The sequence below is a fragment of the Hypoxylon trugodes genome, assembly GCF_022578975.1.
Source record: "Hypoxylon trugodes strain CBS 135444 unplaced genomic scaffold F4822scaffold_11, whole genome shotgun sequence".
Lineage (NCBI taxonomy): Eukaryota > Fungi > Ascomycota > Sordariomycetes > Xylariales > Hypoxylaceae > Hypoxylon > Hypoxylon trugodes.
The window spans coordinates 1,435,070-1,449,748 of NW_026250026.1; the positions used below are offsets into that span (position 1 = coordinate 1,435,070).

The 14,679-nt window shown below is 47.6% G+C and overlaps 5 protein-coding genes across 5 annotated transcripts; 4 read left to right on the forward strand and 1 right to left on the reverse strand.

Annotated features, from left to right (window-relative positions):
- The first annotated feature begins 321 nt into the window (after positions 1–321).
- Positions 322–1,576, forward strand: F4822DRAFT_83249 (uncharacterized protein). The gene is made up of 2 exons (XM_051464048.1): positions 322–1,304; positions 1,393–1,576. The coding sequence occupies exons 1-2, from the start codon at positions 710–712 to the stop codon at positions 1,530–1,532; spliced, it is 735 nt and encodes a 244-aa protein (XP_051309402.1). The 5' UTR covers positions 322–709; the 3' UTR covers positions 1,533–1,576.
- A 559-nt stretch (positions 1,577–2,135) lies between these two features.
- On the reverse strand, positions 2,136–3,059 carry F4822DRAFT_83224 (proteasome maturation factor UMP1). Its single transcript, XM_051464046.1, has one exon. It carries the CDS (start codon positions 2,782–2,784, stop codon positions 2,344–2,346), a length of 441 nt encoding a protein of 146 aa, XP_051309403.1. The 5' UTR covers positions 2,785–3,059; the 3' UTR covers positions 2,136–2,343.
- Positions 3,060–3,183: 124 nt separating this feature from the next.
- Positions 3,184–5,857, forward strand: F4822DRAFT_421225 (P-loop containing nucleoside triphosphate hydrolase protein). The gene has a single exon (XM_051459774.1). The coding sequence runs from the start codon at positions 3,335–3,337 to the stop codon at positions 5,306–5,308; it is 1,974 nt and encodes a 657-aa protein (XP_051309404.1). The 5' UTR covers positions 3,184–3,334; the 3' UTR covers positions 5,309–5,857.
- Positions 5,858–5,863: 6 nt separating this feature from the next.
- Positions 5,864–9,788, forward strand: F4822DRAFT_83228 (glycosyltransferase family 2 protein). Its single transcript, XM_051464047.1, has 3 exons — positions 5,864–6,237; positions 6,694–8,381; positions 8,439–9,788. Exons 1-3 carry the CDS (start codon positions 6,092–6,094, stop codon positions 9,596–9,598), a joined length of 2,994 nt encoding a protein of 997 aa, XP_051309405.1. The 5' UTR covers positions 5,864–6,091; the 3' UTR covers positions 9,599–9,788.
- Positions 9,789–11,744: 1,956 nt separating this feature from the next.
- On the forward strand, positions 11,745–14,527 carry F4822DRAFT_421229 (uncharacterized protein). The gene is made up of 5 exons (XM_051459775.1): positions 11,745–12,572; positions 12,633–12,800; positions 12,856–12,941; positions 13,004–13,087; positions 13,144–14,527. Exons 1-5 carry the CDS (start codon positions 12,063–12,065, stop codon positions 14,021–14,023), a joined length of 1,728 nt encoding a protein of 575 aa, XP_051309406.1. The 5' UTR covers positions 11,745–12,062; the 3' UTR covers positions 14,024–14,527.
- Positions 14,528–14,679: the final 152 nt, after the last annotated feature.

The window sequence follows — 14,679 nt, forward strand, 5'->3', positions numbered from 1 at the left end:
TAACCTTACCAACTATAGGTGGTACCTGTCAATTCCATTACCCGCTAGACTCGAGTAAAATAACATCATATCATCACCATCGCAATTACTAACTTTACCTTTGCCTTTACCGTCCGTACCTACCTTACCTACCTGCAACCAACATACCTTCTTACCATCTTGGGTATTGTCAACTTATTTTATTTCCCGTTAGCTCTTGCCCGCCTACGCTTTATCTACCTACATGTACATGAGGTGGTGGTGGCTGTAGTAGTAGCAACCGGCTGCATTTCCCGCATTTGTCTTGTACCTGCTTTTGGGCTACTACTGCCACTCCCACTCGTCATTGTTTCGCACTTCACACAATTAATTCGGTAGTCCAATTTCTTCAAATCATAGCATTCGTTTCATGTGCGTGGCTTTTTTCCCATGGCAGGAACCGGCGAAAGCGACGACAAATAATAATTATCTGCGACTCAATTTCGATTTCAATTTCATAGTGTCCGGTGTTCAATATAATTCGGCAATCCTTTTTTGAATCTGGGTGCAGCTTGATTTTTTTTTTGTAGCACCGACGAAACACGCTGAACGACTGCTGACGTCCACTCGTTTTTTACCCGGCTATTTTTAAATCATCTCGTTAATTGCGCGCAGCCAGCCGTGCCGTGTGTCAACAATCGCCGACATCCTCGCGCTTGATTTCACCCCTTCAATTCCGTCCTAATTGATTATGGCGGACGCGACACCCGCCTCTACCGGTGGAGATCAAGGCCCTAGGGAAGAGCGGGTGTCGATAAACCAGCCAGTCGGCGACGTCGAGATGGAGGACCTATCCAAAACTCAACCTGAACCCGCCAATCCAGATACCAATCTAGACGCCCCTACTCCTCAAAATCACGAATCTGAGTCTGAACCAACCCCGATACCTGTACCCGATAAAGATCCCCCGACCGGCGAATCAGCACCAAAGGCTCGCAGCAAGGCCCCGGCTGGTGGCGATGATCAAGATTTAACGATAGACCCAGTCGAGCCGGCAGCTGGCACATCAGAGGACAATGATTTGGCGGTCGATATCATGCTTCTCTTGACCTCAGGCGCCCGACACCCATTCCGAATCGACGAGAAATACTTGGCGAAGCGGAATGTGACAGTGACAGGCAGGACAGAGGATGGCAAATTGGATCCTTTCAGTATCACAGTATACACATTGAAGGAGCTTATACTGCGAGACTGGAGAAAAGAATGGGACCAACCACCAAGAGAACCAAGTGCTATTAGGCTTATTCACTTCGGCAAGCTTCTCGAGGATAGGAATCAACTCAGCCGTAAGTTTGGGTCCAATTTCACACACCATGCCTTGAATTTCAGGGTGTGGTTTTGTATGGTTTATTCGCTAAATGCTGACTTCTATAGACTATCATTTTAGTACAACTCGAAACGTTGTCCACATGACCATTAAACCCCAAGACCTAATCGACGAAGAGGAAGCAGCAAAAAAGGTGAAAGATTCCGGTAGCCACAGCGGTCGGAGCGGATGCTGTGTTATCTTATGATCGAGCCCCTTTTCCAAGCAATCACTGCTATCCTACAAACAAAACCTTATTTCGATATGGCGACATCGTGCCCTATTTCTACACTACTTCAATGGGTCAAGGACGATAGGAACGAGATGGACATTAGGGGCATGTACTGTGGAAACGACTGAATTTTTGGCATCGGGCGGCGTGACTGGGTTGATTTCAGCAGCAGTAGCAGAAATTGCGTGAAGTAACAATCACCGAGACGGAACGTTTTTCTTATTTTGTCAAGGAGGAAGATAGAGAGTCGTATTCGAGTGGTACTCTTCAAGAGTACGTACGCTATTAGCGACTCGAGAGAACTTGAGGTTAGGAGAGAAGACCTCGATGGTTCTATATTTCTTCCTGTTTTCATCTTTTTTTCCCTCATACCGAAGCACTGGAGGAACAACAGGCTGATATCCGGCGTACTTTGTTGTGTTTATACTACTTGCTCTTTTACCGGTCTTAGTGGCCATATAAACGAATAATGTGGTCTATTGTTGGCCACTGTCTATATACTGAAGAGTTTTGATATGTTTCCGCATAGTTGTGTGATACGAGTTTAGGAAAATATGAGCACATTGATTATTGTCAATTAGGGTTTGGCATCCGTGGATCGTCTATTTCATATTGCGTGCCTGTTTTTTACACGGCAAAAATACCCCTAGTCCATGGCTATTGAGCCCATGACGTTAGGGAGCTAATTACTCCGCTCATCAATGTAGACATGACCAATCTGAAGTATCAGCCACTTCCAAGGCCAGAACTCTCGTCCATTTCTATGGACTTTGCATCGAAGAGTCCCTTAAATCTTCAACTTTCTCTCCATCTCCTCATGCACACCAACAGCAGCACGCTGCTCCTCACCGGTAAACACATCCTCCCAATCAATCGCAGCCTCACGTCCTCTCAAAATATCCTCATGCACACTCCTAACACCCCCGCCCAACGCAAGCGGTCGCCAGTCTCCATCCCGCGCGATCTTGAGTTCCATACCCCGTCGGACTGGCTCGGCTACGCCGAAGGTTTTGCGAAGAGATTCCATGCGCAAAGTTTCTTGGGTCGATTCCCAGGCTTTGAGACGCGCTTCTAGGGGGTGGCGGGAGGCGGGGATCGGGTCGGTGGTGGTGCTGGTGTTGGGGCCGATGCCATGCCGGAGGACGTCGTGGACCCCGGGCGCGGAGGGCGCGGAGGTGTTGGTTGCTTTGAAGGTGCTACTGTGGTTGGAGGGGGGGACTATGCGCATCGACTGTTATAGTGGTTAGCTTGGTGATCTGGAGGGATGGGTGGTAGTGGTTAGAGTTGAGGCTTACCATCTTGACGGTTGTGGAAGTAGGTCTAATTTCTTTTTTACTATGTGTTTAGGCACAGATTTTGTATCGGTGTCGAATTTATCGCTTCGTAGATCGATAAATAGAGACGGTGTGGTGAATAGTGGTCGTTTTTACTTGGTTTGTAGATGAGCTTTGTAGGAAGCTCAAAGATAGCGGATAGCAAGTAGGCTCCAGGGAGCTTCGTGTTTGGAAGCCTTGCCAAGACCTGGAGGTGTGAGCTGCCCCGGGTGGTCCCTGCGCTAATATGTGGGGGCTACGTAAGGGAGCCAATTAAATTCAAGTTTCTTCGTTATTGCCAAAGCTTCGGATATATACAGGTCACTAAACTATCGGAGCTCTGCGTCACAACCTATACCTACCTGTACTTCTATATAACTTCCTAGGATTGACTCATTCCTTTGGGGATGTAGGCCTTAATTGAAAATCATTCTGAAAAGATCTTATTATGATCCAATTGACACAATGAGGTTCCCTTCAGTACGTCCACCCGTGATAAATATTGCCAATGGCACTTTTTATCGCCATCACCCGGGTACAAACTCGATACATCCGAACCCGGCACTCTTTAAAGATCTGAACTTCACATTACCTTCTACCACCGACCAGCCAACACATTGGTATGTCGTTGGTCCATCTCTGAGCGGTAAGACGACATTTCTACAACTCCTCAGAGGAAGCCACCTATGTTTCCCTCCCGCAGCAAGGAGTTACCCGTATCTGTCTACAGATGCGGTCCCTCACAGATTAAGAGTACCACACAAGGCTGTTCAATACGTTGGGTTCAATAATGATGGATTTTCTTCTAGTATAACTACTTCGGCATATTTATCTGCTCGTTACGAGTCAAAGCGGGAGAATACCGATTTCTCACTTAGAGACTTTCTACTGGGCAACACCGAATTGAACCCATTAAAGTCTTCATCCGAAGATGAATCGGATCCGGCCTTGTTAGATCGGGTAGTACGAGACTTGAAGCTCGCCCAACTGTTAGATTTACCGGTCGCATTTTTGAGCAATGGACAAGGCCGAAGAGCTAGAATTGCCAGAGCTCTTCTCACTGCACCGGAAGTACTACTGCTCGACGAACCATTCATGGGCCTTGATCCGCCTACGGTAGCTGGACTAAGTCCCCTCTTACATGGCCTGGCAAGTAAAGCTAGCCCCAGACTAGTAATCAGTGCAAGACCACAAGATCCCATTCCTGATTGGATCACGCATTTGGTTTACCTGAGAGCAGACAGTCAGATAGGCGCAATCGGTGAAAAAGAAGCTGTCCTGGATGAATTGAGGAGTTACGTCCGGCGGGTCTGGAATGGCACATCAAGAGAGGATGGGAACTTGGCGGTGCATAACCTGGTGCATGTTGGCAGAACGCTAACTGCTAAGGGAATACACGGAGAACCACTCATGGGTGAAGAAGCTTTGAAGTCCCAAAAAGCGACTATTCGAGAGGCTTGTGCATCAAGGAATATTGGGAAGCCCGTTGTGGAGATGGATGGTTGCAAAGTACAATATCGGGGTAAAGTTGTTCTTGGAAATTGGAAGCAGAAGGTCAATGGGAAAGAGCAGGAAGGCCTTATATGGACCGTTCGACGTGGAGAACGATGGGGTATTTTTGGACCCAATGGATCCGGAAAGACCACCATCGTGTCCCTTCTCTGCTCTGATCACCCACAAACATATTCCTTGCCTATAAAACTCTTCGGTCGAAGCAGATTGCCGGAACCTGGATCGGGTGAACTACCCCTGACTTTCTGGGATATTCAATCACGAATCGGACACTCTAGTCCTGAAATTCATCAGCATATGCCCCGGAATCTCGCCGTTAGACAGGTTATTGAGAACGCGTGGGCAGACACGTTCCGCTCAAAAGCTAAACTCGATGCACAAGCCGTAGAGAAAGTCGAGGCTTGTTTGCGATGGTTCGAGGCCGAATTAAACCCAGCTTTTGTAAGATCATCAGAGTCTGGATCTTCTTCCGCGAAGGGCATTTCAGATCTAAAATGGGCAGATCACTATATGTTTGGCGAATTATCGTTCTCGGCACAGCGTGTTGCTCTATTCTTGCGCGCAGTTGTTAAGAACCCAGACATTGTTGTCTTGGACGAGGCGTGTAGTGGTATGGATGATGGCGTCCGAAATCGCTGCTTACTTTTCCTCGAGCACGGACAAACAAAGTCATATGTGAAGAACGAAGATGGCTCGGAAACTGTTGTTGAGAGCGAAGCATCAAAATTAGGCACTGTAAAGGTTGGAGGTTTGAACGACAACCAGGCTCTGATATGCATTAGTCATGTTAGGGAAGAAATACCGGATTGCATTAGAGAGTGGGTATGTCTACCCGAGGCTAACTCTGGGGAATCCGCTCGATTTGGAGTATCCGAAGCACCTCTCGGTCGGGATGAAAAGAGCTGGAGAGAAATCTGGGGGATGTAAAAGTTATTGATTTTATGAATGTATGGACTCGGATTCCCGACATCTTGGGTTTGCATCTCAGCAATTCTTATTGGCCAATCCTGTTCGCAATGACCAAGTACATACTTGGGTCCAGTATATTTGGATATTTGCTTTAGATTACTTGCATCGTCGGACTGCATCCACATGTAGGTACAGAAAATAAATACTACCTCCTGTGTAGTAGTCCCGTGCGAGCAATAAATTGGCTGGCGATACGCGGGTTTTAGGGGAATTAAAAAGTACATATGTACTTTGGTACGTTTCGTTGAAGAAAAGGGAGCTCGGAAGGTTATCGTAAACGTGCATTGCCAAGACCGCGTTGCCGTTTTGAATGTGGGGTCTAGTTATATTTTAGTATGCGGTTGCTGGGCAACAGCTACGTGCTGCGCATCCCCAAATAGAGTAAACTTTCAACAACGTTCTTATTAGCTGCAGCTCTCATCGAGGCATCCGAGCTACCTTAGCTCCCCACCGAAAATCAATCAATCAACTTTACGTACCTTTTACTCCTCTATCTCTCAAAAATTCTGTGAAACCATCGAAACTCAATTCGCGACCATTGAATATCGCGTCGTTCCTTAATTCACACTAAACTTCTAATATCGATCGCTATTTTGCTACGACAACTAAATAGAATTCATTATTTACGTTGAAGGTCACATTACTACGGGCTTTGACGGTCGCTACATTCCAGCTTCAAAACAGTATTGGAGAGTGTCTCACAGACGAATAACGCGGCATATTGGCCGATAACAATTCGTTATGGACGGTACCCCTTCTCGACCGCCTGGGTACGCTTTACCAGGCTACGATGATGATAATGACCATATGACCCCCGACTCAGGGAGAAATCCAGCGGCAGTAAGACTATTGACATCTATGGAAGAGCCATTATCGGGACCTCGACCGTATGTACTCCCACCAATGCCAGACACCAGTTCAGCATTGTTCTCCCCAAGCCTCGTCCCCGCTCCCTTAGCCACCAATAAGTCACCAAAGGAGAAGAAGACAGTCACCATTTCGACCCCAGAACATATCGAGTCGCTCAAGAATCAGGAAGAAGCGCATACGCCGCCAACTACCTCGCCTGGTGAAGGATAGTCCCCTTCACTAGTGGGTGGTCCGCCGCCTAAGCCTCAACCTGCTCCAAAGCGCACCAACACTGTAAAGTTACAGAAAAAGAAGAAACCCCACTACGTAATCCAAGAGGAGCTCAGACAAAATCTCCCCACGATCCCCGAGGGCCCATCACCAAGAAAGAGTTCTCTTCTCAGCAAGAGAGCCGCGAACAGCGAAGACAGCTCTTCAAGCAGACCAAACAGCCCCGATGACAATAACAATGACTCACTGAAGACAACTAATAGTATCCGACCGTCACCTCGTCGAGTATATCAACCATCTATTCGATCTACACATTCACGAACATCATCTATACTCGATCCCCCACATATCCCACCAGTTGATTCGTCATATGAACCATTTCGAGCGCGAGATATCAGTCCACCCCGACCTTGGACACCATCTTCCAGGATGTCTGGGGTATCCGACTTCACACGACCGCCTCCATCCGACATCCGATACGAACCCGCAGATCTGAATGGAAGCCCTAGACCAGGCACACCATCTTCCAGATACGGCGGTAGTCCTCGTAGACCGTTACCACCCGCACCTCTATTTTCTGCTTCGGCGCGAAATTCGCAATACACGGCGGACGATGCGACAGTAAACATCCCATTACATGATGGCGATGACGATGTCTTTGGACCGGACGAGTCGGATATTAGTGGTTCGCGACCGTACCGCGAGTCCTACGCTGGGCAATCGCAGGTCACCCTTAGTGAGGAAGACTCGCAAGCGCCTTTCGAGGAGAAAGTCGAGCATTACGGCGCTGCGCCAGAGGGCAAACAAGAACGTCGTGGTGTTCGCGCACCTCTTACCTCGAAGAAAGAGGTGCAGCTAATCAATGGTGAGCTCATTCTTGAGTGTAAGATCCCTACTATTCTATACAGTTTCCTACCTCGTCGCGATGAGGTGGAGTTCACGCATATGCGATATACGGCTGTGACTTGCGACCCTGACGACTTCGTGGAGAAGGGGTATAAGTTACGCCAGAATATCGGCCGGACGGCGAGGGAAACGGAACTTTTTATTTGCGTCACGATGTATAATGAGGACGAAATCGACTTTACTCGTACGATGCACGCTATTATGAAGAACGTCAGTCATTTCTGCGGTCGCAATCGATCCCGAACGTGGGGTGAGACCGGTTGGCAGAAGATCGTCGTCTGTATCGTGTCCGATGGTCGAGAAAAAGTACACCCGAGAACACTTGATGCGCTGGCTGCGATGGGTGTTTACCAACATGGTATCGCCAAAAACTTCGTCAACCAAAAAGCAGTGCAGGCCCACGTGTACGAATATACCACGCAGGTGTCGCTCGACTCAGATCTCAAATTCAAGGGCGCTGAAAAGGGTATCGTACCTTGTCAGATGATCTTCTGTCTGAAGGAAAGGAATCAACGCAAGCTCAATTCTCACCGTTGGTTCTTTAATGCTTTCGGCAAGGCGCTGAATCCTAATGTCTGTATTCTTCTGGATGTGGGTACGAAGCCAGGTACCAACTCGCTGTACCATCTCTGGAAAGCTTTCGACACGGATTCCAACGTCGCGGGCGCTTGCGGTGAGATTAAGGCCATGAAAGGAAAGCTCGGAAGCAATCTTTTGAATCCCTTGGTCGCATCGCAAAATTTTGAGTACAAGATGTCAAACATCTTGGATAAACCTCTCGAATCGGTGTTTGGGTATATTACGGTGTTACCCGGTGCCCTCAGTGCTTACCGATACCACGCTTTACAGAACGATGAGACAGGCCATGGCCCACTCAGCCAGTACTTCAAGGGGGAGACTCTGCATGGCCAACACGCCGATGTGTTTACCGCGAATATGTATCTGGCTGAGGATCGTATCTTATGTTGGGAGTTGGTTGCGAAGAGAAATGAGCGGTGGGTGTTAAAATATGTGAAAGGATGTACAGGAGAAACAGATGTGCCTGGTAAGTTTTGACAGCCCATCTGATGTCCGGGTCAAAAGCAACTAACTCGAATATTAGATTCCGTTCCCGAATTCATTTCCCAGCGACGTCGGTGGCTTAACGGTGCTTTTTTCGCTGCGGTATACTCATTAGTCCACTTCAAGCAAATATGGATGACGGACCATACTGTAGCTCGCAAGGTGCTGCTACATATAGAGTTCGTCTACCAATTCCTACAACTCCTCTTTACCTACTTCTCCCTCGCCAACTTTTATCTCGCCTTCTACTTTATCGGTGGCGGACTTACGGACCCCGCTGTCGATCCATTCGGGCATAATATCGCGTTGTACATATTCACGGTTTTACGATACACATGTGTGCTATTGATCAGCATGCAATTCATCATATCTCTGGGAAACCGGCCGCAAGGTGCCAAGAAGCTTTACTTGGCTAGCATGATCATATACGGTATAATCATGGTGTACAACACATTTGCGACCGTTTTCATCGTCGTACACACAGTCAAGAGCGCGGACCTGGCGCTCGGTAACAACATCTTCACAAACTTGATCGTATCCACAGCGTCAACGGTGGGGCTCTATTTCCTCATGAGTTTCCTCTACTTCGATCCGTGGCATATGTTCACCAGTTCCGCACAATACTTCGCTCTACTTCCGAGTTACATCTGCACGTTGCAGGTATACGCTTTCTGTAACACACACGACGTAACGTGGGGTACCAAGGGCGATAACGTCATGAAGACAGATCTCGGTGGTGCTGTGGGTAAGGGAAGCACGGTAGAACTCGAAATGCCGAGTGAACAATTAGATATCGATTCCGGCTACGATGAAGCCCTCCGTAACCTCCGTGACCGTGTCGAGGTCCCGCAATCCGCGGTCTCCGAGGCCCAGATGCAGGAGGACTACTACAAGAGCGTTCGAACCTACATGGTCGTCATCTGGATGACGGCGAACGCGACGCTAGCCATGGCTGTTAGCGAAGCCTACGGATATAAAGATGTCGGTAGCAACTTCTATCTTACGTTTATCCTGTGGGCGGTCGCGGCGTTGGCCCTATTCCGTGCCTTGGGTAGCACGACATTTGCGATCTTGAACGCGATTAATACGGTTGTGGAGGGTCGCGTCAAGATGAGCATTAAGGTGCCCGAATGGATGGGTGGCATTGGAAGCAAGATCAGTGATACCATGAGCAGTATTGGGAGTAGTGTTCGATCATGACGAGCCCGTGGGTAGAGGGGGAAAAAGGGGGTCGCGTTCCGAATTTACGATTCTTTTTCTTGCACCGGATTTTGAGACGGTTGGGACGATGGGATGAATGAAAAACTTTTTTGTGATGCCCCCTTCCGCGTTACTGCTTGCTTGGAGTTGTTGGTGATGAGCTTAGGGAATGGTATAAAGAAAGGTTAGGTACGCCTAGGTAGGAAAGGGAATGGAATCGATATCCTGTGTTTTCACGCGATTACTTTGAGGTCATTAAGGTATGAAATGAATGGTTTGGCTCATCGATTGATATCTATGTATTTTAGTTGCTAATTGCTATTGCTCTTGCTATTGCATTTACATTTTGGTTGACTCTTGAGGGTATTCCTGATCAATTATTAGAGGGTTGGTCTTTGTCTTAATTCTAATGAGATGTGTATATATGTAGGTGGAGGCGAATTGACACCTTGGCATTGCTGTACCCTTATGATTTGACTCTGATTTTGTTTTGATGTGTCTAGCTGTTCCCAGGATTCGGGGAGACTTAGTGGTTCACAGGTACTCGGGTAATTGCCGAGGTATCTGATATCTGTGTCAATATTTGTCTCTCATAAGATATCGAGGGCTGAAAAAGCAATCTTAGAAGTCCCTTACTTAAGTGATGTTAGTATACCTCTACACCTTCATTGGATGGGCTGTAGTCGCTTCGTCTTCCACATGATGCTGAAATTCCGGGTCTTCCTAGTTGTTGCTGTAATGCCGAGATCACTCTTCCAACCGCTCATGCACGTCGATATTAAGACGCTTAGAGGGGTGGTGGTACGACACCACAATGCTTTCCAACAGAACCGATTACCTACCGACTTAGGTAGGCACTCGTTACATCAGTGTGTTGCAAATGCTGTTCCACTACCTATCTTATTTCCTAGGTGGTCACGATAACCTCAAAGGGATAAAAAATTCCGTTTTTTACGGTTTGGGGGCGTGTGCTATACGCATGTACCACGTAGGTATCGGACCGGACCCCTCTGTTTGCTGTACGTTGCCATGAGGCTTGCAGCAACGGGCCGGGGTGTACATATGCACGTCACTCATAACAGCATGTGTCACTATATCGCCCGGCTTATATAAGAAGTTGAAAATCGTAATCGTTCAAGAGGTTTGCTGAAAAAAAAAATCCCAGAAAATGCAAGAAAACAAAGGGCCGAGGAAATACGAATTAGATGCATCTTTAATGCACTATAAAGTGCTTTAATGATTAGAACTTGTCCAGGTTGATTCATTGGTAGAAGTGATATTTGCGGTTTAAGACACGAGATATTGGTTTGCACTTCGGTTGTACCACTAGGATTCGAGCCTCGGTTTAGTAAGATATCACATATCAGATTCCCCGAGGTGATTACGTACAAGGCGGCCATCTCTTTCTTTTGCTTCGCACATTTCTTCCCGTGGATTTCTACCTAGAGGGTTCGAGTCAAGCCTATCTATCCACGAGTGACGTTTGTGGCTGAATGTCTTAGACGGCGTCGGCAATGCACCACCCGCCTCGAGATGATTCGCTGCTTTTATGTGCCTTTACTGGGGCCCCACAACCCCGGTGTGATTTTCTTTGCAGTGGCAGGACTAAACTCTCAGGTAGTACAAGATGTTTGTGATGGGTGGGGGTCGGCGCATGGTAGCTCGTCGATGACAGCACATGGCATTTACGCTCGTGCCTCCAGGGCCAGCAGATTAAGTTCTGACAGCAGATGAGGCTTTTTTTGCCCGGCTGAGATATGATCTCGCTATATGTTACTGTAAGTTGCCTAGGTATATATCGTGTAGTATCGCATCGCATCGCAGTCACAACAAGTCATCACAGGCTCAGAGTGTGCAGCGAGTAAACGAATTTCAAATTCCAGTTGCTGTGCCGACATCGCTTTAATTGAGTCTAATAACGTAATTCATTACTGTGTCGGGAGCCCGAATGGATAGGTAGCTTGGTCCCGATCTAAGGGCACCTGAGTTGGATCTCAGGATCGCGAGTCTAGATCTTGCTTGAGAGTTCAGGGTCTGTTGGGGTGAACTAGTTGCAGTCCCCATTTCTAGCTTCTGAAATGTCTGTTTAAGGTCTAGACAGGGACGGGAAGAACGCCACTGGTTCCCTGCGCAAGGACCAACTGATACTATGTCTCGCTATTTTCTTTTTTACTATGATCAATCGAAAAATGATATTGACAATAGTTGAATGATCGACGCGCGTGCTCACCAATATGGGCAAAAATTCAAGAATGGTCTACACTTGGCAGTCAGGAAAAAGCTGCCCTTATTCTCCCTTGGCATTCTTATGTGAATGTCATTGACTCAAGGGGCTATTGAACACATGATAAAATAAATGATAGAATAACTTCAAGTATCATAGACTACCTCGCGATGCTTGAGATTCCGGAATCCCGGTTCTTTACCCGAAGTCGGTCAAAGCGCATCCTCGACTCGCGGCATCATGGCAGACCTCCCGAAGCCTGACTTGTATTCACTCCCAACGAGCCCGCCGAATTTCGACAAGGTTGGGACGTTCTACATTGCCTTCAGTTCAACATGGACGTTCCTCTTGGTGGTCGGAATGGCCTTCCTCATTGCCAATCGTAGCAATCCGATTCTCAAGATCCGCGGTCTACCCTTGTCACTCACTGCTATCGCTTTCATTCACTTCTACTGGATACTGGCCCAGATCACATATCCAATAGGGGCAACTCTTCCCGTCCTTCCTGCGTATGACATACAGTACTTCTTCATGGGTAGCTGGTTCCCGCTCGGAGTTGCTCTCTTCCATGCCTCGAACACGCGTTTCCTATATGTCGCCAAGCTTCAAAAGCAGTACACGCAACCTCCTAATCTTCGAAGGAAGAAGACTGGTTGCAATGGAGCCAACACGTCGTGGCTTTGTAGCCTGAGAAACTTAGATGACCCTACGAGAATCTTGATTTATGTTGGCATTGGGATGTTCATCCAGGTATACACGCATGCCGTTGCTTCAAGTCATGCGATGTGTTGAAATTAACCTATCAACTAGATTCTTCTCACTGTCGGCATGTGGCTTGCATGCAGCAAGTATCATCCTTCGTTTGGAATCGCCGGTACCGAACTTCGCGGCGACACAATTGCTGAACAGATGGTGGAATTGGGCCGTGGGTGGGAATGGTGGCCATCTGCATTGTGGCAAGTCATTTGGACATGGATAGTAAGCAAACAACACTCGCACCTACATGCGAGCACGACCTTACTGACTTGCACAGATCGCCCCGATACTCATTTGGAAAGCATGGGGTATCCGTGACACGCTGGGATGGCGCCTCCAGACTATTGGCTGCTGTGTCTCGAAGTCAGTACCTTTCTTGTTCATGAATAAAGTCTTTGTTACTTTGATAACTAACACTCCTTTAGTCTCCATGCAACACCCTTGTGGCTTATCGCCATGTATGTGCCGGCCTTTGCGCCGGTCAACAAATATTTCATTCCAAGCCAATGGTAAGTGAACAATGACTTGTTTGTGACAAAGCGGAGCAAAATATTAATGATCGTAGGATTCAACTTTCCGTCATGATGTTCGAAGTTTTTACCATTTTCGTTCCGTGTTGGCAAGTTGTACGACACCGCAGCCTACGAAAAAGAGCAGCTGATTCGAACGCCAGGTGGGACACAACATCGCAAGCCACACTCAGAGCTTCAAACTCCGGAGAGTGGAAGTCTATGTCTAACGCCGAAAAAGGCCCCACGATAGATATACTCGATAAGGAAATGGGCGACCGCCTGTTTACCTTAGGTGCGCTCGATCATGTGCTGAACGGGAACCCGGGTCCTTTACAAGAGTTTTCGGCGTTAAGAGATTTCTCCGGAGAGAATATCGCTTTCCTGACAAGTGTCGCCTCTTGGAAAGTATCATGGCCCGGGCGCGATAGTCAGGATCGGTTACGCGATGCGTTCACCCGTGCGCTAGTGATTTACACGGACTTCATCAGCCCTAGAGATGCCGAATTCCCCATTAACCTATCGTCGCAGGATCTCAAGTACCTCGAAGCTATTTTTGAGCGCCCGGCACGGATAGTATGCGGCGAGGCAAGAGTGGACCCAGCTACGCCGTTCGCAGTAGAAGGATCACCTCGAACTCGACGCGCGGGTAGCGACGCTGATACAGAAGAGACTGATGGCGACTGGATTGAGCTTGGGCAAATCGCCGGCATGTTACAGTATACTGGTGATATCCCTGATGATTTTGATGCTACTGTTTTTGACCGCGCGCAGGCGCATGTTAAGTATCTGGTTCTAACTAACACATGGCCCAAATTTGTCACCGAGATGCAACAGCAAAGGCGTTCCGGCGAGACCGAGCGGAGTGGTGATACAGGACACTCAGGCTCAACACTAGCGAGCCGAATTTCGCAGTTAATACATACATTTATGTAGAATAGAAAAAAGCCATCTCAATGATGTATACCCAAAAGTTCAATAAAGTAAATAATACAATTATGTTTGCGTTGAGAAAGCATGCATGATGGTACCGGCTTATTCTGACAGCGCTGTAAGCTGCAGTTTTGCGAAGCGCTGATAAGTTGTAATAGGTAGCGCATATAGGTACCTGAGTACCTATATGAAGGCCGCACGATGTCACTGTCGGATTTCTCGGGCTCGACTGTACTTGTTGTCATCCATAAGCTGCCCAGAAATTTTCTTTTTTTTCTTACGTGGGTTCTGCATCCTTTCGATGGTAAGTAGCTTTTGGTTTGCACGTGTAGATTAGGATTATCGTCCTAAAGATCCTAAAGATACAAGCGCTGAAGCCAAGGATGACCGTCTATGTCATTGTACAGGCTATCCCCTGAGATGTTGACATTTAGCAGGCTTCTGTAAGTGAATACAAGGTGATTAGGGAATGCCATTTTCCGTAGGGTATAGAAGAATAAAATATAACATTATAGGTCTTATTCTACCTAAGTACCTACAAGGTAGGTATTTAAAATCGTGCACGAGCGAAGGAATGTCGTTATTCCAGGGGGCTGGGGGATACCTAGCTGTAGGTCTTCTGATCTATCTCGACCGATACCGAAGCTAACGATCGCTAT

Coding starts and splice junctions, on each gene's coding strand:
- F4822DRAFT_421229 (XM_051459775.1), top strand. CDS start 12,063: ATGGCAGACCTCCCGAAGCCTGACTTGTATTCACTCCCAACGAGCCCG. Junction 12,942..13,003: donor ATTGGCTGCTGTGTCTCGAA/GTCAGTACCTTT, acceptor ACACTCCTTTAG/TCTCCATGCAACACCCTTGT. Junction 13,088..13,143: donor TATTTCATTCCAAGCCAATG/GTAAGTGAACAA, acceptor TAATGATCGTAG/GATTCAACTTTCCGTCATGA.
- F4822DRAFT_83228 (XM_051464047.1), top strand. CDS start 6,092: ATGGACGGTACCCCTTCTCGACCGCCTGGGTACGCTTTACCAGGCTAC. Junction 6,238..6,693: donor CCATTATCGGGACCTCGACC/GTATGTACTCCC, acceptor GACAACTAATAG/TATCCGACCGTCACCTCGTC. Junction 8,382..8,438: donor AGGAGAAACAGATGTGCCTG/GTAAGTTTTGAC, acceptor CTCGAATATTAG/ATTCCGTTCCCGAATTCATT.
- F4822DRAFT_421225 (XM_051459774.1), top strand. CDS start 3,335: ATGAGGTTCCCTTCAGTACGTCCACCCGTGATAAATATTGCCAATGGC.
- F4822DRAFT_83224 (XM_051464046.1), bottom strand. CDS start 2,784: ATGCGCATAGTCCCCCCCTCCAACCACAGTAGCACCTTCAAAGCAACC.
- F4822DRAFT_83249 (XM_051464048.1), top strand. CDS start 710: ATGGCGGACGCGACACCCGCCTCTACCGGTGGAGATCAAGGCCCTAGG. Junction 1,305..1,392: donor GGATAGGAATCAACTCAGCC/GTAAGTTTGGGT, acceptor TGACTTCTATAG/ACTATCATTTTAGTACAACT.